At 44.4% G+C, this 26,857-nt stretch overlaps 1 protein-coding gene across 3 annotated transcripts in view; it reads left to right on the top strand.

Annotated features, from left to right (window-relative positions):
• The window catches only part of ADCY8 (adenylate cyclase 8), a 228,624-nt gene that overhangs the window by 65,979 nt on the left and 135,788 nt on the right, over positions 1 to 26,857 (top strand). For all 3 annotated transcript variants that reach the window (XM_027615225.2, XM_027615216.2, XM_027615207.2), the window contains exon 3: positions 20,258 to 20,388. In XM_027615225.2, coding sequence (XP_027471026.1) covers positions 20,258 to 20,388 — 131 coding nt within the window. The remainder of the gene's footprint in view (positions 1 to 20,257; positions 20,389 to 26,857) is intronic.

Below are 26,857 nucleotides of genomic sequence, written 5' to 3'. Positions count from 1 at the left end.
ATAGTTTTTTTTTCTTGCGGTTTGTGTTCTTATTCATATTTGCCATCCTGGGCAGTACTAATTCTAAATACTCCCCCTCTTCAAAGAGAGGCCATCACCCTGTGCTCATTTGCATACAATTAACATTTCCAAAGGCAGTTCCAATGGGAAAAATCAATCACCATCCCTGCTCTTAATACCTCTGATCCAGCCTGGAGAAGCTGAGGAGCAGCCAGAGAGCCAAATGGGTCCCTTTTATCTCATAAACCTGTCCAGGGACTTTTGACTAAAGAAATTGGAATTGGAAACCCAATACAGCCCAGCTATAAAATGCTGAAGGGAGGGCATGCTCTGTTGCCTGGATATAGTTGAAGGCACATCTCAAAAGTGGTAGGAGAATAGAACAGGGGAAAATAAAATAAGTGTTTTTAAAAAGTGATTCATGCGGGGTGCCTGGGTGGCTCAGTCGTTAAGTGTCTGCCTTCGGCTCAGGTCATGGTCCTGGGGTCCTGGGATGGAGCCCCACATTGGGTTCTCTGCTCCACGGGAAGCCTGCTTCTCCCTCTCCCACTACCCCTGCTATGTTCCCTTTCTTGCTGTGTCTCTGTCAGATAAATAAATAAAATCTTTAAAAAAAATGATTCATGCCTACAATAGCTTATTTCAGCTGGATTTGAGTACAGGTCCAGTGATGGGAATTCTGTATCCTCTATTTGGTATAAATTGCAGCCAAAATGGATTGGCCATAAAAGAGGACAAATAATTTAAGAATACTCTTAGAGCAGTCTGAGTACAGAACCATCCTAGAATTGTGTTTGTTTCTAATCTTTTGTAAATGTCTTGCCCACACCTAATTTGAGAGCAATATTTTAGAAGGAAACTAAGTATTTACAAAGTGTTCAATTTATTTTTCATAGAAACAAACACTTGCTTTCTTTTCATGCTTATATTTTGTTGTTTACATTATACTCAATTTAATTTGGTGATAGCAATGGCAAGTATAACTCATATAAACAGATTTGGGAACAAACATTACTGCCTGTTCGTAGAGATAGGACATAACTGAGGGAGCAGACATGGGTGGTGGATGGTCAGGGCTTGATATGCGTATTTAGCATGTTGGAAGCCTCCATCAATCAGTTAAGTGGAGGTCTACTGTAATGCAATGACATTTTAAAAATTATTTATAAAAAAATCAAAGGAATCCAAACTGATCTTTTAAAAATATTGAAACTACTCTTGATTAGCGGGCAGAGTTTACAAAGTTGAGAGAGCCTGAGAACTCTGGTTTCAAGGCAAGAAGACACACAGAGACAAAGAGGAGAGACCCCTGGAGCAAGCGCCAAGAGCAGAAGGAGGCGGAGACTGGAATTGACAGATCTAGGACTCCATTTGGACTTGAGATTGGAGAGATGCACAAGCCAAGGAAAGCCAAGGACCGCTGGTACCCAGCAGAAGCTAGTAAAGTGGCATGGGGACGTCTCTCTCTGAGAGCTCCTGGAAGGAACCAACCCCTACAGCTTGATTCCAGACTTCTGACCTCCAGAACTGTGAGAGAATAAATTGCTGCTGTGTTAAAACTGCCTAATTTTGTGGTGATTAGGAATCCAGTGCCAATTTCCATTGCCTTTGTTTTTAAGATTTTTTATTTATTTATTTGACAGAGAGATACACAGCAAGAGAGGGAACACAAGCAGGGGGAGTGGGAGAGGGAGAAGCAGGCTTCCCGCGGAGCAGGAAGCCCGACCTTGGGCTCGATCCCAGGACCCTGGGATCACGACCTGAGCCGAAGGCAGACGCCCAACGACTGAGCCACCCAGGCGCCCCTGAGCCCCTCCACTGCCTTTAGAATCCAGTCCACTTCTTACCCCTGTCTTCACCTTAAACATTACCTGGATAGAATTAACAACAGCTAGTCCTTATAAAGCTTTTACTGTGTGCTGAATGCTGTATTATGATGCTCTTTACATATATAGGTGACCCTTCTTGAATAACACAGTGCATCCACTTACTACTCAGAGAAGGAGAACCAGCAGCCTGTGGAGCTGCTAGCTTCCAATGAAAACTTCAAGGGAAGCTTTCCCTTCATGGGAAGGCTCTTGCTGACAATGGGAGAGCCTGGGCAGGCCAAGGATAGTGTTGGGTTTTCAGCAAATTCTCTTTGCTTTTGTCACAGCCAAAGCATCCTGGGTCCTCCCAACTATTCTAAAGGCTCCAGCTTCGTGCCTACCTGCCCACCATGGCAACAAACTGATAATGACCTCAGAAGGTCATCTTCCAAGGTATGTGGTCCTCCTCCCAGAACATCTTTGTCCTGCCTGAGTTCCATTCTTAACAGGCTTCAGGCACAGATTGAGCCAGGGGCCATCTAGTACACTTGGTTGACTTCTTCCTTATTTAGGACTCAGTTAAGTCATCAAAATCCAATCAAAATTCCACATTAATTGACTTTTACTCAGAGCCTTCTTCAGAGCTTTCCTAATAGTAATAAGTGTTATTATCACTATTCCGGTTAGTGCATTAGGGAATGTAGACAAAACCCTGAGTTAGATGTCAGGAGTAAAATAAGACGAGATTTTGTAGATCGAATTTCTCATAATTAACTGGAGTTTGGTAAGCTTGGCACTTTCCAACTTACAGTTATATGTGGCATGTCTTATATCTCTTCACTAGAATCCAAGTTTCTTGATCAATGGAAGACTCATGTTTTCCCCCCTAATATCTAACTTGGTATTAAACACTTAGTATTGTACCAAATAAATAAAGTAATGACTGAATTAAGGAGCATTTTCCATGAATCCCTTCCCCAAATATGAGTATTATTGACAAATATTGAGGAATAATTTCCCTTTCCTCCTTAATCAGTTTGATGATAAATTCTGCAGTGGATTTCATTTACAACAGAGGGTGTTCCTGCTCAACTTTCTTCTCCATCAGCTCCTTTTCCTCTTTCCCCATTATCCAAGAGTCTACAGTTTAACTCAGTGGAAACCACCTCTTCTATTAATCACTGGAATGTAAATATTTCATCTTACACCTCTTGACTCTCCAACAGCTCAAAGCATTTCATTTTTCACATCTATTAACTTGTTACCTCTTTGAAACACACAAGAGGCAGGTAGTTCCCTGTACTGACTTTTATCCTAATGCCATTAATATTTTATGGCAATCATTTTTAGTCTCCGAGTCAAGTAGACTGCAAGCACAGTGAAGATCATCCCTTGCTTTGCTCAGTGCATGCGTGAATGAGTAGCGGATGATATTCCACAATATATTATACAAACAGGTGGAAAAGCTTGCAACAGGAGAGTCAGCCCTGTGTGGTCCATTGCACCCACACAGAGCCTGGTGGATAGCACTCACTCACTAACAAATCTCGATGCCTGGATTTGTATCCGGGGGCTGCCACTTAACTCAATCCATGCCCTTGGGACGACTATCTGACTTCTCTGAGCCTCAGTTTCCACCTCTGTGAAATAGCAGGAAGAAATGTATCTTACTGTGTGGATGCCTTGTGAGTTGCTGTGAGGATGGAATGAGATAAATCATGGACAGAGCTTGACCCATAGTCTAAGTGCCAAGTAAGACCCGTTGTTGGCTGTGGGGTTGTCATTGTACTTGTCAGTCTTTTGAAACATTTGTTTTAATCATAAAGTAATACATCGCACAGAAAATGGAATCTTTGGACTACCCCAGGCTGAATTGATTTTAAGTAAGTAGAGGGAGAGACACACTGGTATAGTGGCAGTGTGGAAAAGTGGGGAAATCAAAGGCAGGCAGCCGAATTACACCTTATGTTGTAAGGAGTAGCTTGTGTTTGCCCTGAGTTCAAGGGGACTAATGAGTGAGCATTGCATGTATTTTCCAGGTAACCTTACTGATTATGATATTTTTTGTTTTTTCAAATATAAATGAGGAGGGTTTAATTGTTCTTTTCATGAGCGGAGAATGGGCATAAGCTCATAATTAAACACTGGGGTGAAAGTAACAATTCAGCTCAGCAGCCAGTTGGCTTTATAGCCTGGGAGGAAGGGGGTCACAGAGACCACATGCCCACACCTGATCTGAACAATTTCCCCGGCAGTTTTGTGGAGGTAGCAGCTGAGGGGCCACCAGCCACATTGCCCCTGCCGTGCCCTCTGGCCTCTGACTCCGTTTCATTTTTGGAGCTCAAGCATTGATAGCCACGCTTTTTTGAGATGCAGCAGAAGTGGGAAATGCAGCTTGGATTCTGCATTAATACATAGATTGGCCTCAAGCCGATCACTTTTCTGAGCCTTAGTTTCTTCACCTGTAAAATCGTTTTAATAATTCGTACCGGCAGTTCCTGGGTGGCTCAGTCGGTTGAGTGGCCAACTCTTGATTTTGGCTCAGATCACGATCTCGGGAGGTGCCTGGGTGGCTCAGTTATTAAGTGTCTGCCTTAATATCCGCATCGGGCTCCCTGCTCAGCGGGGAGTCTGATTCTCCCGCTCCCACTCCCCCTGCTTGTGTTCCCTCTCTTGATGTCTCTATCTCTGTCAAATAAATAAATAAAGTCTTTTTTTGAAAAGATCATGACCTTGGGGGTCCTGGGATTGAGCCCCCCTCTGGCTCTGTGCTCAGCAGGGAGTCTGCTTGGGACTCTCCCTCTCCCTTTGCCCCTCACCTCTGTGCATGTGGTCTCTCTAAAATAAATAAATAAATCTTTAAAAAAATAATTCCTACTTCATAAGATTCTTGTGACCATTAACTGAGTTGGTACATATGAAAGTTAAGTTTTGAACTGTAACCACATTTCAGATGAAAGTGACAATTTCTTCATTTTTTAACTGTTGTCTTTGAGGAGGGTATATAACCTCCTGATAATGCTGCATGCAAGGGGCTCCTTTTTTAAGTTTTAACTAATCTTTTAACTTCTCAATTAGAGCTACTTCAATTACCATCACACATACAATGTTCTTGAATAAATATGAAAAGCCCTGCTCAATATCAAGATAAAACATAAAGACGGTGTTTAAAAAAAATGTCCGTGGATGAGTGTCTAAAGCTCTTGTAAATTAATAATTACATAGATCACAGAATCATAACAATTGAATTAGAAACTAAGAACTCCCTGTGTTGGATTCTCATCATTTGGCCTTTAGCACAAATATACCCTTTAAGTAGGTTGCACAATTACATTGTGAATATATACGCTTACTCGGTTATTGTAGGTCTCCCGATTAAGAGTAATTCGGTAAAAATAGGGGTCTTATTAGTTTTGTGTTTCATTATATCTCCCAAACTTCAAAAGATGTTTATTGAATGAATGAATGTTTTCTGGGAAAGAAAGAAAAAAGAACCACTGTGTTGGAAACAGTGTTCACATAGCCTGGGAAGCATGCATTGTGGCAGTTATAGGCAAACGTCACAGCTGCATAGTAATACTTGCAGTGGGCAATAATAATCGGTTGTATCTGTCCATATGCAGCCACGGGCTAGGTGGTGCTCCAACATGTCGGCATCTTCCAATATTTATAGTAATAAAAGTTTGCCTGCTCAGCACAAAAGACTGTTTGCCTGCTATGGTGACGTATGCTTAATGAAGTTTAAGCTTCAAGACCGCTCATTTAAAAAGCTCTTCCAAGGCCCTCCAAAGGGCCTTAGTAAGTGTGTACTGACTACTTGTGGTGTGGAGGTTTTTTGTTTTGTTTTTTTAAGATTTTATTATTTGAGAGAGAGAGAGAGAGAGAGAGTGAGAGAGCACAAGCAGGGAGAGCAGCAGCAGAGGGAGAGGGAGAAGCAGGGCAGGGAGCCCAATGTGGATTCGATCCCAGGACCCTGGGATCATGACCTGAGCCAAAGGCAGATGCTTAATTGACTGAGCGACCCAGGTGCCCCTTGCGATGTTTTTCTTAAAGAGGATCCCTCTAAAGTACTTAAGTGTGACAACCCACAAACCTGGATCAAGCCACTGTCCCTCCCCCCTTGGAGTGGATGGAATATCCTCTCCCCCCACTATACTTTCAGGACCTAAGCCTTCCCCTTGTAAACACCCAAGTGGTTTACTGGCCTCAGACATGGATGCCAATTTGAAAATGTGTGTGTTCTGCCGAGTCTGCTCAAATGTTCACAGGGGCAAAAAACTTAGAATGTGGAGGTCTTTTCCACATCAAGATTTGCAGTTGTCCAAAAGAGGTGTGCCTGTGTAGCATCTTGAAGTAATACTTGGTAGTTTTGTAACATTGTTCCTCATCACCGATGATAGCTCGCTGTGATAAATTTTGAAGTTACCATGGTTGGACAGCAATTTATCAGAATCGAGGGGTGTATAGCAGACAGTGCTTTAAAGGCAAGTCTGTTTGTGACTTCTGCTTTTTCCTTTGCTAGAATTTCAACGGGAAATTTATTTCTGAGGAAATCCCTACGGTGTTTATGGGCAACTTCATTATTGTGTGGACGGTGGAGTCAGACACACCTGGGTTTGAATCCCAGCTTTGAGCCTCAGTAGCTGTGTAAACTTGGGCAAAAAATGTACCTCGATGTGCCTCAGTTTCCTTATCTGTTAAACTGGAATAATCCGACGTACCTCACTGACTATGGTGAGACTTACTTGAAATGAATGTTTGTGGTGTGACCCAGGAACAGGCACCGCAGGTCCCTGCTTCCCCTCCCCCCACGTCACGACTCGGGTTCCAAAGCACGGCCTTCTTGTTTCCATGATTGAGCTTGTTGAATCAAGCCATCGGGATGTTCCCACATCTTGGATGCCCCAAGATGTGTGTTCTTTGGGGCCAGGGTCTGACTCAGCTCCCAGGAACACACTCCGAGCCTGGCACACATCAGGCATGATTACCGTTTATTGAAAGAAATCGAATTGAATAGTTAAACAGAGCCAAATATGCATGTTTTTGGAGGGGTACGTAATGGAACAGTAGAGAGATGAGTGGTGTGACGTTTGCAAACATGTAGTCAGGAGGATTTCCAGGGTGTTTGTAATTTCTCCTGGCCTGATGAATTTTAGAAAAGATTGCTGAGTATTGATGAAATTCTAAGATACCTTCCTGCTCTAATCCCCTGCCAAGGTTACACATGAAGACTTTTCATCTCCAATGGCCTTGGAGGAGGGTTAAATCCTCTCTAGGGACATCGATGTTCCTCTTCTAGACCTGGTGGACCAGCTTCCCAGTCGCGGTGAAGGGCAGAGGTCGGGAAAACACCCCCACCACAGCTGTGAGCTCCAGAGCCACTCTGCCTTCTGGGTCCACCCTGGCAAAACATGGACAGTGGCCACCCTCTGGACCACCACAGATCTTGCCACTGGACACCAGAATGACGCTACTGAAAATTCCAGTATCTCCATGACCATGATTGCCGGTGACAAAAAGAAGAAATAGCTAAAAAAAACCAGCCTCTGTCTCACCTCTGCATTCTAGATCTTGCATCTAATCCGCACAATTCAGATCCTCTCCAGAGCTGCAGGATTTGGGGAAAATGCAGGAATTAACTTTCCAGGCCTTTTAATTCAGAAAGGGGATACTTGTGGCTTTTTCAGTCTTTGGACCACACCTCCCAGTAGGAAGTTCATTTTACTTGGTGATCTAGCAGCATGTACTTAAAACAGAGAAAATGCCCATGAAGCCACATTTAATGCCCAGGAAACTGTTCTGATGTTTTCTGTTTTTACTTATTTCATTTTTTAATGCTGTGTAGGATCCACTACATTTGATTTCAGGCTCACAAATGTGCACAAAGTCCAGTTTTTAAAATGCTGCACTGTTTGCACATGGTGGGGAAGAGCACGGAGGGCTAGATCACCACACCCACCATGCCCACCACACACTTCGTTACGTCCATTCCAGCAGACTCTGTAGTCCCTGTGGCTGAAGCCTATGGCTTGTAAGTAATTCTGATGCCTCTGGATCCAGGACCCCATGGGGAAGCATCCTGGGAGCAGGGCATCCATACCTCTTCCAAGATGCTGGCTACCACTCTTGACTCTAAAGCACAGAAAGTAGGGGAGGTGGACAGCCCATTGAAGGATAAGGAAGCAGAAACGTGAATGGTGCTTTGGTGGACAGGGTACTAGCTTCACTTATAGACAGAAGGGCAGCTTTGGAAACTTGTGTACCTAAATCATCAAGAGTATTCAAAAGAACACTGGCTCTTGTGCCAAACTTCCCAAATTTTTTAGTCCAGTTCTGCCACTTACAGTTAGATTTCTTGGGTAAATGTTTTCACTTCTGAGCCGGTATACTCATCTATAAAACAGGATAATAATTCCCACTTTGTGGTATGTCCTTGGACAATATATAATATCTCTCTTGTTTTTCTTGGCTATAAAATAGGCTTTGCTCCATGGGCTAGTTGTAAAGATCAAATGAAATAAATTGTGTGAGAACTGTCACACACAGGTGCTCAGATGTCAGTCCCTTTCTTAGTCATTTATCCTAATCAAACTCCTTTTCCTTCCATCTCTATTAACTTGGAGTATTTGTTATCTTTTGCTTTGTAATGACCCCAACGTGTAGTGGCTTAAGGTAATCACCATTATTTAGCTCCCAATTCCGCGGGTTAGCTGGGGAGTCAGTCCTTCTAGGCTCTAGTGAGTGTATCCAGTCACCTTGTGGGACCGATGGCTCTCAGGTGATCTAGGGCAGCCCCCTAACACATCCAGCAGTGTGGCGGACTAGAGACCAGGGCATCCAATTCTCTACCACATGGCTTCTCATCCTCCAACAGGGAGTGCAGGCGCACTCACATGGTGGTCTCAGAGTTCCAAGCATTGCAAGAGGTAATATAAGCCTCAGTGAACAAGCACATTGCACACCTCTGCTTCTGTCGTATTTGCTATTGTCCCATTGGTCAAAACAAGTGATGTAAGCATGCCAAGAATCAACGTGGGAGGGCGCTACCTGAGGGTAATTATTATGCACATATTTACACACAGTCTACCACGATTAGTAAGTTTGGACTGTCCATGGTTGCCCTTCCCAGAAGCTCTGCAGAATACTGGACAAAAACCACATCCCTCAGGGGCACCTGGGTGGCTCAGTCGGTTGAGCGTCTGCCTTCGGCTCGGGTCGTGATCCCAGGGTCCTGGGATCGAGCCCCACATTGGGGTCCTTGCTCCGTGGGAGACCTGCTTCTCCCTCTCTCACTCCCCCTGCTTGTATTCCCTCTCTCGCTGTTTCTTTCTCTGTATCATATAAATAAATAAAAATCTTAAAAAAAAATTCTATAAAAACCACATCCCTTATTTTTCTCCCCACGTATAGGGCTTACAGGAAGTGAGAAAATGTTTGTTGTAGACCATTGTGTCTTATCCAAAAAGGCACATGTTGAACGTGGATGGCCTAATAGTATATAATTCATATTAGATACAATATCTAGTATTAGATGTTTATATTATCTAATACAAACTTTCTTTTCTGGTACATTTTGGGAGGTTAAAGTGTAGAAGGGAAGGAATGTGGGGGAAGGAAAGGAGACAGAGCAGCCCATCAGCCTTGGTTGAGCCCCCACCATCCATCAGCAGCTCTAGTGTCTCTTCCACATGAAACCCTCACAGAACCATTGAGGGCTGTTTATCATTCCTATTTCCCAGATAAAGAAACTGACACTCCAGCAAGATCACTCAACTAGAAAATGAATTCAAACCTCATCTGCCTTACATCAGAGCAAAATCTCTTCCTTCTCCGAGGTAGTGTGAAGACCCAGGCTGGTAAATATGGAGCCTCGTTCCTGTGGTTTCCTAAATGCCCCCCAGAGAAAACATTTTTTCATTTTAAATGAACGTAGCATGCTCACCTCTGACTACAAAACAGGTTTACAAATACGAATGGATTCCTGAGAGAATATCAAAGTGTTTTGGTTCCATCGATGTATTTAAGAAATGTGATTTTTCAGGCTTGGAAAACCATTCCAAAATAGGTACTTTGGACTTTTTAAGTTTTATTTTTAATGTTGTCGTATTTCTGCTTTCATTGTTACAACCTTGCAAGTTGTTTTGTCCTGACAAGGCCAAATGAATCGAAGTCTTAAGTTTTGATCTTTCAGTGTGTGTGTGTGTGTGTGTGTGTGTGTGTGTGTGTGTGTGTGTGGCAAATTGTTCCCAGCCCTGTTGACAAAAGGAACATAAAGTTTAGCAAAGCACGTGTTGAAAAACCATAAGAGACCTACATTGACCTACATACACTGAAATTTCTGTTCTCCCAAAATGTTGAAGAAAGGAATGTTCTAGGCGATTGAATATGCTGGTTAATACACAATTCCGTATGGATCAGCTGCTCTCAGATGTTCGTTCCCAGGGATCCCAAACACTCTTGAGAGGACTGCCGTGAGAGCACCAGTGTTTGATGGTCTCTCACTAAGGACTGTCTTCTCATTCGTTCTAGACTCACCCATCCGTTTCCCTCTTGTCCTCCTCTGATCCGTCGCCATTCCTTAGCCTGAGTATCTCTGAAAGATGCAGTGTGAGTCATTCATAAAGTAAGTCAGCTGGCATTTATCGAGTGCCCACCACGTCCCAGACACTGCTCCAGGTTCTCGGGATACCACTAAGATCCTTGCTCTTGTGGACTTACGGGGAGAGGAGAGGAGATAAGCAGTGAGCCGATGAACAAATGAATAACCATGAAATTATTCATGATGATGAATGCTATGATTATGGGAACTGATGAGGTGACAAGAAGAACCTGGAACACTACTCCAGACTAGGGGTCAGATGCAATGTAACCTGCTGGAAAAAGCAAACCAAGCAAGGAACTGGGGGAAGAACATTCCAGGCAGAAGGAATACCTAATGCAGAGGCCATAAGATGGGAATAAGCTCGCCAAGGAGCAGAAAGGTTCATGTGGCTAGAGGATGGTGTTTATTGGGATGAGAGATGGAAAACTGGGCCAAAGCATGTATCTGGGTCATGTGAATTTAGATTACTGTTGTTCACCCTAGTGGAGTTGTCAAGTAGGCACCTAGGTATAGAGTCTAGCAGCAGAAAGGTTGAGGTTGAAATACAGACTATGGAGTGGGTCAACATACATATGGTGTAGAAAGTCATGTCTTAGAAGAGTGAATCCAGGAGAAGGTAGTGTAAACAAAGAAAGGAAGAAGCTGCAGTACTGAACTCTGGAGTTCCCCAACATTTAAAGGGGTAAATAGATGTGAAACAATCAACAAAGATGTTAAAAAGGTAAAAAATAATAATATAAAATGAAAACCATGCCACCACCACCAACAAAAAAAAATCAGAAGAGCAGGTGCACAGACTGGAACCAAAAAGTGTCTCAAGGAGGAGTAGTGGATGACTCCCTTCAGTGGCTGCCAGAAGGTCAAGAAACATGAGGCCACAAGTGACCCATTCCTTCTAGATGTAGAGTGATAGAAGCCAGACGCAAAGGAGAACATACCATGTGATTCCATTATACGAAGCTCAAAAACAGGAAAAACTCATCTATGGCACTGGGAGTTCTGACTCCAGTGGTTCAAAGCATTTCATCTTTCACGTCTGTTATCCTGGCATCTCTTTGGAACATGCAAGAACCAGGTGGTACCCTGTGCTGATGTTTATGTAATGCTGTTAATATTTTATTGGAGCCATTTTCAGTCTCCCAGCCAACTGGACCACAAGCATGGTGAAGGCAGAAGAGAAGAACATCCCCAGTTTTGCCCAATGAAGTGCAAAGCAAAAAGCCCACCACTCACTCCTTCCTTAGTACCTGCTTGCTACATAACAGTTCATCAGATTCATGAGTGGGTAGCGGATGATATTACACAATAGATTATACAAAGACGTGGAAAAGCTTGTGACAGGAGAGACAGCCCCAGGTGGTCCACTGCAGCTGAGAAAAGAATGAGCCCTAAGTCAGGCTCCATAATGCAGAGCCTGGTGGATAGAACTCACTTACTAATGGATCGAGACACCCAGGTTTGCATCCAGGTGCTGCCATGTACTCGTTCTGTGCCTTTGGCAAGTTTCTTTAGTCTCTGTGTGCCTCAGTTTCTACATCTCTAAAGCAAGGATAATAGAAGTATCTTCTTTATGAGCTGTCGTGAGGACAAAAGGAGATGATTCATGTACAGAGCCTGACACATAGTAGTGATCAACAAGAGTTGGTGTTGGTGGTAGGGGTAGTGGTGGACAGAATTATACTCTGGCAATATGATTGCTACTCTTCCTTAGGCATTAGCTCTGTTAAATAATGTGTTCCCTACTTCTTGAAGTTGTGACTTGTTGGAGACACAAAGGGCTTTTGGGGTAATGTCATGTTCTGCTTCCAGGTCTGGGCTCTGTTCATGAAGAGTGTGTTCATTTTGTGAAAATTCATACAGCTGTCCATCTAGGATATGAACATGTTCCTCTATGTGAATTACACTTCAACACAAATAAGAAAAAGATCCTTCAGTGGCTCCCCTTAGCTTTCAAGCTGAAGTTACTGTTTCTTAACTGAGCACACAAGGGCCTTTAAGACCCAGCCCTTATCTTCTCCACATCAGCTCTTTGAAGTGTTATGAATATACCATCTCTGTTACTTCATCATGGCTTCACTCATAAAATTTCCTCTACTCAAAACCAAAACTCAGCTCAATACCATCTCTTCCGGGAAGACGTCCCTGACCGGGTCAAGATGTCCTTAATGGGATTCACACTGTCCCTGCACTTCCATCCATCACTGCATTTACCACCCTAATATCTTTATGTACTTGTCTGAAGTTTGGTGAGAGTAGCATCCTTTTTCTTTTCATTAAATTGTGCCATTTTGAGTAAGAGCTTGAAAAATAATGAATGATTACTTAATTAAATGGATGAATAACATTAAAAGGAACCCCTTTTCAGATTTATGACCATAGAGAGGTGGCAATGGAAAAAGACAGAGCTGGAAATTCTTTAGTACAGGTTACTCGGGTTTCTCTGAGGATGTGCATTAATATCATGGCCTGTCTCAATTTTATCCACTTAACTCTGTTGTAAGAGGTGTTCTCTAACTGAGAGCAACGCTTTTACTTCTAAACAACCTAAACGGGAGTATTGAATGCAAAGGACATAGCTATCTCTGTGACCAGTAGTTTATTACTAACATGGAATAATTAACATGACAATGGCCACCTGTTAGCACAGCAACAAGCAAGAGATATTTAGTAATCATTTATTGGGTTCCTACTGTATACCATAGTATACACTATCCAGGTGGAATTCAGACTTACATGTTCAGCAACTCTGGAAGAAAAAACTGAGGTGGCTTTCATGGAGCCCCTCTATGCATTAGGTATTATACAGATTATCTCAATTCATTCAACACCCCCCAAGGTGGGGGTTATCAGCCCAATATCAAGAGATGTGGCTGTGTAATCAGACAACTAGTAGAAGAACGACAAGCAGTACAGAGGTCCTTTCATCTCTAAAATCCAGGTTCCCCCATCCCCTAGATGCCAGTTCTTAAGCAGAGCAGTGGGAGCTAGTCAATTTGCTGAGTGGTTTTTTTGGAGGGTTGGAGGGATCAGGGGATGCTGATGGAAGAGGCAGAGAGCTCCAAGACTCATATTTCTCAGGTTAGAGAAAGACCCATTGCCCTTTCCTTACCATGCTCTCCCTTGCCAAGTCCCATGCCAGGAGTTTTGAAAACCAGAAGCAGCAATTTGTCAAGCAATTTCCTTTTGGTGCATGCTATGTAAGAGACAGCCATGGTGCGGCTTTGCGGTGGTTGAGATTTTGAGTGCTTTTGCGCTAGGGAGCGTGTCTGCATACTTCCTTGAGCCCGGGCAGCAGGTAAGCAGTCCCTGCTAGCACTGAATGTTGTTTACACTGCAGTGTACAGAGACTGTATAACTCCGGGTGCTCTGTGTTGTTCAGTAGGTCCATCAGCATTGCTGGGCATCACTGAAATGACCATAGTGAAATAGAGAAGACAGAGCACTTTGGGTTCCTAGGCTACTGTATAAGCAGGGTATCTATCTTTCTGACTACCTATTGATTGATCAATCTATATCTGTATCTGTCTACATACATATTTACATATTACATATTTATAATTTAATATATAATTTATTTATATCTTTGAGATATATATATATACACACACACACACATACCATTTTCCCTCTGTTTTGTATGGTTTCATCCCTTGTGGAATTTCAAAAACTTTTTGGAAAATTTTCCAGCCCATATACAATCACAGTACCTTCCCTTTGTCTCTCCATTCTAACCCTTCTCTTTGCCCGCTGCACTGGCCCACATTCAGATCTGCTCTCCTTGCTGGAGACATGGCAACAACTATGTCACGTATTTTCTGTCTGTCCCCTAGCCTTGCAATCCATTCTCTAGAGTCATGCAAATAATGATGTCACCTCCCTTCTCTGCCCCCACTTAAAAAATCACTCGTTCCCTATTTCCCTATTAGCTGAAGACCAAATTCCTTGCCACAGGATACAAGGGCCCTTCCAAGGGCTCCTGGGTTGCTCCTTGGTTAAGCGACTGCCTTTGGCTCAGGTCATGATCCTGGGATCGAGTTCCACATCCAGCTCCCTGCTCGGCAGGGAGTCTGCTTCTCCCTCTGACCCTCTCCCTTCTCATGCTCTCTCTCACTCTCTCTCTCTCAAACAAATAAATAAAATCTTAAAAAAAAAAACACAACAAAACAAGGGCCATTCCAAACTGTTTCCAGGGAACTCTCAAGTCTCAATTCAGACCAGTCTTTCACAGAGAACCTTCAACCATGGTGAACTCACCCACAAACTTGCCATCTGCTGTCCATCCCCTGTGTCTTTGCTTGTTGCCTGAATGGTCTTCCCTAACTCTAACTGGCGAACCCCTATTTTTTAAGACTAATATCCAGCTGGAATGTCACACCCTCAGTAAAGCCGCTCTGTGAAGTAGGCAGAGCAAAGGTCAATGACTGCCTTTACACCTCAGAAAACTCAGATTCAGAGAGAGGAAGGAGCTGGTCCAAGATCAGACAGTGAGTACGCCCATGCCAGAAAGAGACTCAAATTCAGGTCTTCCGATTGTGATTTCCGACCTATATGTCAATGTCTCTTTGTTGAAAATGGCTCAGTACTTTTCTGTGTCGGAGAAAAGTGGCAAACTTTACATGAAAGAACCTTTCAGCACTCCCTAAAAGGACTGAAATCCTCAAGCCATAAGAAGTGCTTAAAAGAAATTTTTTCAAGAGGCGATGCTTGGCAGCAGATTGGGCGCCTAATGTCTGCTGCATACAGCAAATGTGCTCTTTTGCACATTTGACTAAATTCCTTTCAGGAGAACTCAGCATTGTGCTTTTAGTGTCATATTGCCTTTGGTTTATTGTTTTATTACCAGAGCAAAAAACTGCCTTCCTTTTTACTCGATTAACATTATCCTAGGAGTGGAGGGGAGTATTTTGTCGCTGACTTTGTTTCAAATAGTCCGTGAGTGGTGATAATGATAAAAAGCAAAGCAACTTTTAGTCCTCTTACTATTGTTTTAAGTTCTCTACAGACCAGGGACCCGCTTATTGCCTGCACCTGAGACAGACCACTCCCCACTTCATCCCCCCGACTCCCAGGGCATGTTGATCAAATGTATCTCACGGGGTCCTGAGGATAACCGCAGAAGGGAACTACTGTTAACATTTTGCACATGAGGATAATAGGCTTGGAGAAGTTAAGTCACTTGCCCACTTGCCTAGGGACACACAGCAAAGTTACAGGATCTGAGTCGTGATCTGTGAAGGCAGGGCCTTGATTGGCTTTGTGCGCTGGGGTCTCCCGGTATACAATAGGCATTCAGCAATGCTTAAGCAAATCAAAGAATGAAGAAAGAGCTTTGTCTGGCAACTACTAAATGAAGGGATCTGGGAAAATCTTAACTCCTTAAAAAGAGAAAAATAAGAAAAAGTTCCCTGAAGCCTGAATTTTGTTACTCATCCCTTTAAGTTCTATTCCATATCGTGGACCATAGACTATAGAGTAATGCTGGTTATGATCTGTGAACCAGCCACTGGAATGAATTAAAACACCCTTGATGACTACTGCTATTTAATAGGCACCTACTGTGTGCCAGGATCTATAAAAAGGGCTTGAGTGTAAACCACAATCCTGGGAGGCAGGCAGTATTTGTTCCCATCCTGTAGATGAAGAAACTGAGCCACAAAGTGGTCATATAAGTTATCATGGTCACAAGGCAAGCCACTTGTTGAGCTCAGCCAGGACTTAACTCAAGATTGCCTGACTCCAGAACTTTTGGTCTTTGCATTTCCAGGCAGAACTAAATTTCCTGGTGGTCTTAGACCCCCACCAGGTAGACACGGACGTTATCCGGACTGTCAGCCCCCTCACTGAATCAGCCTAAAGAGCATATACAGACTATGGCTTTCGGAGCCAGCTCAACAACACCTTTTGCACGGCTGGGCTCACACTTAGCTTTCAGAAACAGTAACAGTTCTGGGTGACAGTTCCATAAATTCCCTTTCAGATACAAACTCAACTGCCAGAGTCAAAATTTTGGTAATAAAAATGGAAGAATTTTCATTTTTACAAGTGTGACTGAAGCTTTTCATTGTGTAGTACGATGGCCTTTTTATATTCTGTCTATTCATCCCTCCCATACTTCCTGTGGAACGTTCCTACTTCAAGAGCTTAAAGCATTTGCACCCAAGTACAATTCGAGTTCTAAAACAATGCTTAAAATAGAGCATGCTTGCCAGTGAAATTCATCAACATTTGGGCTGCGGTTACAGCAAGCTAGACACTAGATCTAATTCTTTTACCAACACTAACTCACTTCATCCTCCAGCCTTGTCAAAGAGGTGCTGTTATGGGGCGCCTGGGTGGTTCAGCCGTTTAGCGTCTGCCTTCGGGCTCGGCTCATGATCCCGGGGTCCTGGGATGGAGCCCTGCATTGGGCTCCTTGCTCAGCAAGGAGGTCTGCTTCTCCCTCTCCCACTCCCCCTGCTTGTGTTCCCTCTCTTGCTGTCTCTCTCTCTGTGTCAAAAAATAAATAAAAATCTTTAAAAATTAAAAAAAAAAGGTGCTGTTATGATCAGCTCTGGGTTACAGACAGAGAAACTGTGGTACAGAGAAGCTAAAGGATGTGGCCCAAGTCACAGAGTTAGGAACGGGCCGAGTTAGGTTTCGAAGCCAGAGCCTACCTCCGGGGCAGTGCACGTGACCACCAACCTACACTGCTGCTTCCGCTTACTGACCTTCCCTCCAGGTTCCCTGCTCTCCACCCCTATGGTCAAAGCGGGACCCTTTTCAGGGACAGCTATTTATCTTGTACTCATCTATTCCTTCCACAAGTGTGCACTGGCTACTGTTTTGTGCATCTTTGTTTTCTGCCATGTCCCCACTTGGTTGGGACTTACTCTCTCCCCTCTGTATCCAACCTGCCCCTCTCTTAATGGTCACTTCAGTGATGACCACGCTCTTTATTGTGGCCCTGCACCTGACCATGAGCCTGAGGCAAGACTGGATGTTTGACCCAAGCAGACTCCTTCTGCACACACGGTGAGTCTTGAACTGAGTAAGAATCTTCTCAAAATGGCCAAAGAGAGAAGGCATAAGGTACAAGGCATACAAAGATAGAAGGCATAAGAACTCTCAGTAAGGGAGAAGTGAGAGAGCCTTCTTGCTAATTTGTAGGACAAGTAGAAATCCAGGTTCAAGGGCCATAGTCATTAAGGGTCACTGGGTCTTTTTGTTCCCAAGACCCAGCCTCTCAGTTTTGCCCTCAGCTTCCATGAGACACTGCAGTATCCTTAGGATAAAGCCTGAGTTTTCTGAAACTGTGTTGAGTTGGGTATCGATCTGTCACCAGAGGAATCCAGATAAATATGGCTACCCCTTCCTTCTTAAGCCTGTGTTGGGTTCTGGAGGTGGACAGGACACCGCCTTGGCTCTCAAAGGCTTCGTGGTCTAGAGGGGTGACAGACATCCAAACAGGAATTGTAAAACCACTTTAGTGGAAGTAATCAGGGTGCGCGGTTGCTTGATTCATTGGAAAAGTAGATTAAAATGGGGAACTATTGAAAAATTATACTTGAACATTTCATTTATGACTTAAACACAAAACAATACATTCATTATCTGGTCTTTTAAAATAAGGCCAAGGCATTTATTTTTAGCTTTGATCTGTTGTTTCTTATTGAGACCATAGCTAATTGTGCATCAGCCAAGACTTCTGGTTCCTTAAAATGGAGCAAGAATTTAAAAGTTCTTGCAATATTATCAGAGTGACTTTTGAATTTTCATCACTTTTCCCATAAACGTTCATGGCCACCTCACCCATGTCTTAATTCGGTGTTGATGTTTTGGTTATTCAGCATTACCAAGTCTTCCTGAAGCATTCAATTCCATTTTCATACAAACAGCAACACTCATTCCTACTTGTTTAAAAATTTTAATTTGCTACCTAATTAAATAGAGTGAACACACTCACAGATAAACCGACATAATTGCATTTGGGAATAAGCCCAGAGGCTCCTGGCCAACATGGGGCTAATATGGAATAGAAGCTGTGGGCATTTAGAGAGCTCCTTATGAGCTGGGGACCTTCAGCCCTGTAAGTGCCCAGCTGACAGGTGTGAGGGAGGGACTGGAAAACGGACCCACTGAGTCAGGTAATCCAGAGTGTCGGTAAGTGGAGGTCAGCCAGGAGAACTATTACTGCATTCAAGTAGTACAGGAACTGGTTCACAAGTTGGTGGAGGTTGCCATCAGGGCAGAAACAGGCGGGTCAACATGGCATAGGATTCAGGGCGGGTGCTTCACGGAGGATGTCACTTCCGCAGAGCAGTTAGAGAAGGCATCCCCCAGGCAGGTCCAGGACGATCAGAGGAAGGCGTGGCTCATCTGAATAACTGCCTGGTTTAGAACACTTGGGTGGCAAGCCCCTGGACCAGGGATGAGCATATGCCTTCTTCCTGAGACTTGCCACAAATATTTAGGCTCTGCAGATCCGAGTTCCCATCACTTGCTCTGTGCCTGGCTCTGAATCTTGATGCCAAACTGGGTAGAAGCCCGGCCTCTCCTCCTTTACCTTTACAGCTCTAGCAAGGCTCCCAGGACCTCATCGGTGGCTTACAGAGCGGTCTGCCCCAAGTCACTGGGTTCTCTGCCCATGCTGCTAGTGAGAGCTTAGCCCTGACTTACCGTCAGAGTGCTTGTCAAGCTCCTGCCAGCCACATTCGCCTGACCTCTCTGCTACCATGACTGTCACTTCTTGAGCCTGGCATCTCTGAGATGGAGCCTGTCAGCCCCCCCCCCCCCCCCCGCCGCCAGGGAATTCAGGATTGCATCTGTTTGTTCACTCCTATCTTCATAGCGGCTAACCTACTTGTCTACAGAAGAATCGCAGTAAACGTGTAGAGTGAATGAATGAGTGAATTTCAAAAGAGACCGTATCCCCCAGCCTCAGTACTAGCTGCCCCCTGTGCCTGCAGCACGTTCTCTAGCTTTCTATAGGACCGCTCTTTCTGTCCTTTAGCTCCCTGCTTCAGTCACCGGGTGGAGTCCTTCACTAGCCGTTTGCAATGGACAAAGGAGTAAACCACTGAGGCACTCAGCTAAAGTAGCCACCAGCTCCTCTTCATCTCTTCCAGGATCCGTTTATTAGCTCTAGAACACTGGCTCTCCAGAGGCGAGTGCCATGCCTGTTTTGGTTTTCTGCCAATTCTCCACGCCCAGCCCTGCACCTGTCACATGGCACCTTCTCCTTGACATGGTAACTGAATGAATAAATGGATGAATCATGATCCAAGTTCCAGTGAGGGCGAGGAACCATAGGCTTAAGTCTCTGCCATCTGTGTGTTCAGCATTTGTTTAGGAAGCATTTACTGAACTTCTCCTATTTTCAGGCACTCAGTGCCCCTCAAAGCCGTGATTAGCACCTGCTCCCATGCAGCAGGGATGCATGAGCAGGGCCACGGACACCCAGGAAGCTGGAAAATTGTGATAATGAAGACAAAATGGACATGATGCAGGGTCATTTGCAAGAACCACGCTTCTCAGTCTCATGATGAGACAGCTTTCAAGAGCGGAGAAGCCTCATCGTATGAAGCTCCGTGGGCACTTCACTGATAAAGCCCTTTGCATGGGAGCAGAGTTAAGGGGAGCAGAGAGGAGGGAAGGAAGTCATGCCAGGCCTATCGCACGTTTTATTTCATGGAATGCTCACAACAAGTCTGGGAAGTAGATGATTTTATTGCTATTTGCCAAATTAGGAAACTAAGGCACAGACATGACCAAGCTCACCTAATACTACTCGACTATCAGTGATGGAGACAGGGTCTCAGACTTGCTGGTCAGCCTAACAAGCCTGTCCCTCTCCATTGTTTTGTTCCAGGAGCGGCTCGTGCTCTCTGTGCTCCCCCGCTTTGTCGTCCTGGAAATGATCAACGACATGACCAATGTTGAAGACGAGCACTTGCAGCACCAGTTCCATCGGATCTACATCCACCGCTACGAGAACGTCAGGTGAGAACCACGGCACCCTCCCCCCCACCCCGCACCCCGGCTCCGTGCGTGATCTGGGTGTGCACCTCGCTGCTCTCATCACTTCTGTCTGCCTGAATGTCAAAGCCTTTCTTTATTTGGTTGATTAATTCATTAACCTGTGATTATTCATCATAGAGTTCCTTTCCAAAGTGAGGCTCAAGAAGAATGTCAGAGAAATGCAATTATATTGGCTTGCCTGCCTTTATATTTTGAGTGGAAAAGCAAAAGTCTTTTACATTATGATTGAAAAAAATAATTCCAAGATGTGATCTAGAGACCTCAGGAGTGATCACATAGCTCCTCTCCTTATATCCCTTATAACTTTCTTCAAAACAATATAAAAAAGGATTACAGCTGATTTTTCTTTTGTGAACGTATTTTTGGCCAACCATCCATCCATCCATCCACCCATCCACTCAACTACCCACCCACCCATTCTTCCATCCACCAACCCACCTACCCAACTATCCACCCACCCATCCATTCACCCGTCTACCCAACTACCCACCCACTCATCCATCCATCCACCCACCACCCACTCATCCAGCCATCTACCACCTCTGCACCCACCCACCCTTCCCACCCATCCACTCATCCGTCCTTCACCCATCCATCCATCCATCAGTGCCCCTCTCTGCCGAGCACTACCCTGGACAATATGGTATGTACCGAAAAATTAGAGGTGGGGGCTCCTTGATGAGGCAGGGCAGTTTTAAAATTCCAATTCTACTTCTTCCTTGTGTGTGACCTTGGACAATTTACATAGCTGAATCTTAGGGCCCTTCTCTGTAAAACGGGCATTTTAATAACCACCTTGCAGGGTTGATGGAGATGATGGGAGTGAAGATACATATAAAGCGTAGAATATAGGGATAAGCATATAGCAGAGCATTGGGCATATTGTAGATGGTTTCAGACATGTTTCCTAATTATAAGCAAAAACAACCTAACCCTGGTTGATTTAAAAGAAGTCTGTAGAAAGGCTGAGTAGTGGCTCACAGAGTAATTGGGGAAGGATGGAGAGGCAGGCTCAGCAAATGGGCTAGAATCACAGCAGAACACTAGGCCAGTGAGTATGCTGCCTCCACTGTTTCTGAAGAATCCCCTGCTTGTGCTACCAACTCTGTCGCCTTCCCCAGCACAGCTGCTACCTCTTGGATTCCTCCTGCAGTCCCCCAGGATCTGGAGTAGCTGACTCTTCCTTGCCCCCACTCCCTGTTCCCCTCTTTGCGCTGCGAGTTAACTCGGGCAGATGTGTCTGATTGGCTTAGCGCAGGCACTCACCAGAAGAGCAGATTTTTCATGAGAGGATTAATAAACTAAGAATGTTAAAAAAAAGAAAAGTGCCTGGAAAGCAGATATCTGACCTTTTCAGCTTGTACAGTAGAATTATATCTCCTTCCCACTAAATACCGTAGAGTGAAAATTCCCAAACGGAGAAAAGTTTATATGTTAAATAGCTCTAAAACACCAGTGTACCCTCTTGGTTCCCTTCTTCTTGACATTGGTCAGAGGGAAGAACAGCTTTTCCTTCTTACCAGCCTCTCTGGGCATTCACCTGGCATGCTGGGACACTCATTTGAAAGGAAGTCCAGTGGAAAGCATGGTTCTAACCCAGCAGACATATTCGTAGAGATCATTATCAGAGTTTTGTCCAAGAATAGAGCTACACTGGTTTAGATGCCTGGGTTTGCAAAGCAGCCTTTTGTCAAATAGCCACTCCCATAAAAGATAGTCCCAAGATCCATGAATTGGTCCCATCCGTAATGGGAACTCATCAATACCAACTGTAGACAACAGGCTCAGGGAAGCATCTATAATTATAATATATTGTGGGATTCTATTTTTACAGTAAGCAAAGGGTGCAAATGGATCGTAAAAAGAGGAACACCTAGAGAGGGGGGTGGGGTGATAAAAGAAACCTTCCTACAAGAGATGATTCTTATTTGCCTTATTGGAAATTGAGTCCACTTAGTGAAAAATATCAAAGAAAAGGAATCCTACACTGAGGGATTAGTACGAGTGAAGGCTGAACACTAAGCTATATCTGTCTATATCTGTATCTCTATATAATATATACCATATATTTTATGTATATATGATGATATTCTCTGATATTGATGATTATCATTATTATATGAGATATATAGTTATGTAGATATGAGAAGAGTATTATGAAAGTGCCTGTCACCATGGAAAAAGTGATGGTGGGGGAGGAGAATTACCCTTAATAAAGAAAAAAAAAAGGAAAAAATAAACAAGCCTGCACACCCACAACAACATACTCGGGAGCCTTAAGTTCAATAAATGACATGTTTGGCTTTCTTTCCGCACCGATCAGTTTTCAGTGCTTCCCTTAGTCGAGAACAACTAAAGTGACTTCTGCCCTCCCCACCTCACCCATTTATTTTAAACCATTAAACGGAGTTCTTAAGCTTGAGACGGACCCTCTTGCAGAAGTGCACACTGCACTAAATTAGAATTGGGTTTGCTGCCCTGCATTTCTCAACGGCCTCAGCCCACGGCAAAGAAGCCGTTCCTAACAGCAGAGTCTGCAGACCCCTGCTGCCACATTGGGCCTCTCTGGCCATCACAGAGGCGGGGCGGGGGGAGGGGGGTGGTGGGCGGGATGCCCACCGCTCCCTCTGGTATAGGGAAATGGAATTCTGGGAGGGGTGGTGGGGTCCCTCCAGCCACTGCAAGGTTGCTAGTTACTAAAATAAGACCAGAGATGAGAAAAGCAGAGGAGGATGGTCCTTAGCCCATGTCTGAGAACAAAGCCAGACCGGCTGCTCTGCCCTGTTCCCCAGCCCCTAGAGCACACCCACTGCAGTGGAGGGAACGTTTTTAAAATTATTTCCAATCCTGTGTCTATCTCTTCAGGGCAACCCACCTAGTTCATTCTTTCTTCTCTGTTGCTTATATTATTGTCTGTTGTTTTGTGACCCTTCCCTAAAAACAGTCTGCTGTAAATGTCTGACTCTTGATTATATTTCCTACGATTCTTGGCCTCCTGTTGTGTATATAGGCATCCGCATGTCGGTTCAGTGTGTCTGGTAAGGCGTGCACGCGGCCCTTCCTGTGCCCAGGGGACTGGGAGCCAATGGATTAGGCTTCTCATTCCAGAACACATTCTCTGAGCCACTTCTACTGCTAGACTTTGGCTGCATCATTTCATCTTTTGGGACCTCATTTTCCTAATCTAAAAGCTGCACTGTTTGCAATGGACAATTTGGATTCTCATGTTGATTTCAGCTCTGTGCATCTGAGACTTCCCTGGATTCTCTCTGGAGACCTACTTGGCCACTTGATGTTTTACTGGAAGCCTTTTGGGCTTCTAGTACACCCCCCCCCCGCCCAATTCTCTTTATTTCTCCTATTTTTTCCCATATATTTAAGACGCTTACATTATTCAGAGTAATACTGTCTGCTCTAACAAATCACTTCTCAATTGCATTGATTTAAATTCAATAACATTTTTTCACACAACTGCCCACTGCTGATGTTCCTGGTCAGCGGGTGACTCAGGGACAGAGGCCCCTGAGTTTTATATCTGTGTCCTCCCCTGAACTCAGGGATTTTGGCATTTGGCTCTTGGAGGAAAAAAGGGTAGAAAAGGCACACCTGCTTCTTCACCACCTTGGCCCAGAGATAACACATATCGCTTCTGTTCAGATTGCATTGATGAGACCCATGATCCCATGGCCCTACCCAGACATGAGAAGAAAACAGAATCCCTAGCTCAGCGGCCTTTCCTAGTGACAGGGGAACATGGATTTGGAGGATGGTTCGCTTCTCTCCCAGAGCTCCCTTCCCCTTCCTCTCGCCCAGCCCCACGCCATTGGCACACTTGCTGGCGCACAGTTTGGATCTACTCAGGAGGCAGATTTGTCTTTACCTCTCCCAGTGTTAGATAGTTCAGTGAACCTTCATCGGGGATCAGAAAATCCTCAATTTTAGAGGCTTACTCAGTCTACTCGCTTTCTGGGCTGGCTGATCTCTCCAGTCAGCCCTGTCCACATGGGTAGCCACCACATTGGCCATGTAGACCAGAGTTTCATGTACAAGCAAAATGCAAGTGAATGGGCCCAGAGAACCTGTTGGCTTTTGAGACCTATCTGCATGACAATCTATTAAACGCTCTCTGACTCCCAAAAATTTCCCCAAGGAGTTACATATCCTCCACTTATCAAGAACTATGTTGTGATTTAAAAGTTACCCACTTGTAGGTAATGGTACAGAGTTGCTTCAGTGATCTCTTCTTTATTATCAAGAAAATGGAAGCTCAGAGAGGCTAAATAAACTTTCCAAGGACACGCAGTTTAGGAAGAAGAGTCTACCCAGGGCCCATGTTCCTAACGATTCTTTAGAACCGTGCTAAGCCTTCCTTGAAGTCTCTCCATTTGCAGAACAGCTATTAGGTAACAACACTTATTTTTAGCCAAATAAACAACATACATAAGCAAATTAGATTTGAAAATTAACATGGCCTCTTCAGTACATTCCTAAATGAATACACTCCAAGATGATTATCATGGAAGGTTCCAAGTTCATACCTAGAATCAAGAGACCTGACCTGGAGCTCACCACATGGGGGGTAGTAGAATGAGCAATGCAGAGAGGCCAGAGCCCTGGTTTCTGTTTTCCTCTTTTAGTCAACAAACTCTCATTGCATAACTATGACTTAAACAGGTGCTCCTCATCTTGAATGTGCACATGAATCACTAGAGGCTCCTTTATTTTTTTTTTAAGGATTTCATTTATCTATTTCAGAGAGAGAGCGAGCACGCAGGAGTGGTGGGGGGGGAGGGCAGAGGCAGAAGAGACTCCCTGCTGAGCAGGGAGCCCAACTCAGGGCTTGATCCCAGGACCCTGGGATCATGACCTGAGCCGAAGGCAGACACTTAACCAACTGAGCCACCCAGGCACCCCTAAGGGCTCCTTTTTTAAAAATTTAATTTAATTTTATTATGTTAGTCACCATACAGTACATCATTAGTTTTTGATGTAGTGATCCATGATTCATTGTTTTCATATAATACCCAGTGCTCTATAAAGTATATGCCCTCCTTAATACCCATCACCAGGCTGACCCATCCCCCCAGCCCGCTCCCCTCTAAAACCCTCAGTTTGTTTCCCGGGGTCCATAGTCTCTCATGGTTCATCTCTCCCTCTGATCCCCCCCCTTCATTTTTCCCTTCCTTCTCCTAATGTCCTCCAAGCTATTCCTTATGTTCCACAAATAAGTGAAACCGCATGATAATTGACTTTCTCAGCTTGACTTATTTCACTGAGCATAATCTCCTCCAGTCCCATCCATGTGGATGTAAAAGTTGGGTATTCATCCTTTCTGATGGCTGAGTAATATTCCATTGTATATATGGACCACATCTTCTTTATCCATTCATCTGTTGAAGGGCATCTCGGCTCTTTCCACAGTTTGGCTATTGCAGACATTGCTGCTCTGAACATTGGGGTGCATATGGCTAAGGGCTCCTTTTAAAGCGGATTCTGATCCAATGAGTCTGGGGTGGGGCCTGAGATTCTGCGTTTCTGACCAGATCCCAGGAGATGCCAGTGGGGGCCTTTGACCACATTCTGAGAAGAAAAAGACTTCATTCTGAAGATTTCTGTTGATTCAGTTCAGGAAGCAGGTCAAGAGGCCACCGTGTGCTAGGCAGTTGGGATACAGAAGTGACTTTCTTCCTGTCTTTTAGTTAATAGGTGGAGCACACTTAGTCTTCAATGATTGTGTTGTCGAGTGTTAAGTGTCATGACAGAGGGGCCACAGGCTGGGTAGAAAGCTGGAGTAGGAATGACTAGCTGTGCTTGGGAGAATTCCCTATAAAAGCAGGGTCTCTACGTAGGAGTGGGTTCTTGGAGGACAAGTAGGAGTTTCATAGGTAGCAGCAGGAAAGAGAACTATGCCAGGGAGCAGGTACATCATGTTCAGATGCTGTTGCATGAAGTACGGTGTGTTCAGAAGATCACAAGAGATTTGATGATATTGGATCACTGAGCACATCTGAAACTTTTTTGACCTTTGGTTTCTACAAATCCATTTTTTTTCAATAGGTTGATGCCCCATAAGGGCTGCGATGGTTCTTTCTGCTCACCACTGTCATTCCACCGCCTGGCACAAGTAGGCATTCCATTAATTAGCTGTTGAATGAATGAATGAATGGACCGTCCTTGGAATAGACAGATAGATATCAATAGTTTTGGGTGAATGGGTTGGACTAGATGATCTATGGGCCCTTCCACTTACACCTGCCATGGCAATGACCATCCTTACTTCAGAGGTAGCACACCAGAGTGATAAAGAGTACAGATTCCAGAGCCAGGCTGCCTGGTTCAAATCCTAGCTTTTCGTGTCCATGGGCAAGTTACTCAGGTCTCCATGTCCTTATCTGTAAAATGGAGATGGTCACAGTAGGTCCCACCTCAT

Source organism: Zalophus californianus, chromosome 4, assembly GCF_009762305.2.
Source record: "Zalophus californianus isolate mZalCal1 chromosome 4, mZalCal1.pri.v2, whole genome shotgun sequence".
Lineage (NCBI taxonomy): Eukaryota > Metazoa > Chordata > Mammalia > Carnivora > Otariidae > Zalophus > Zalophus californianus.
The sequence above is the reverse complement of the archived record's forward strand: the minus strand, read 5'-3'. Positions and strand labels throughout refer to the sequence as shown.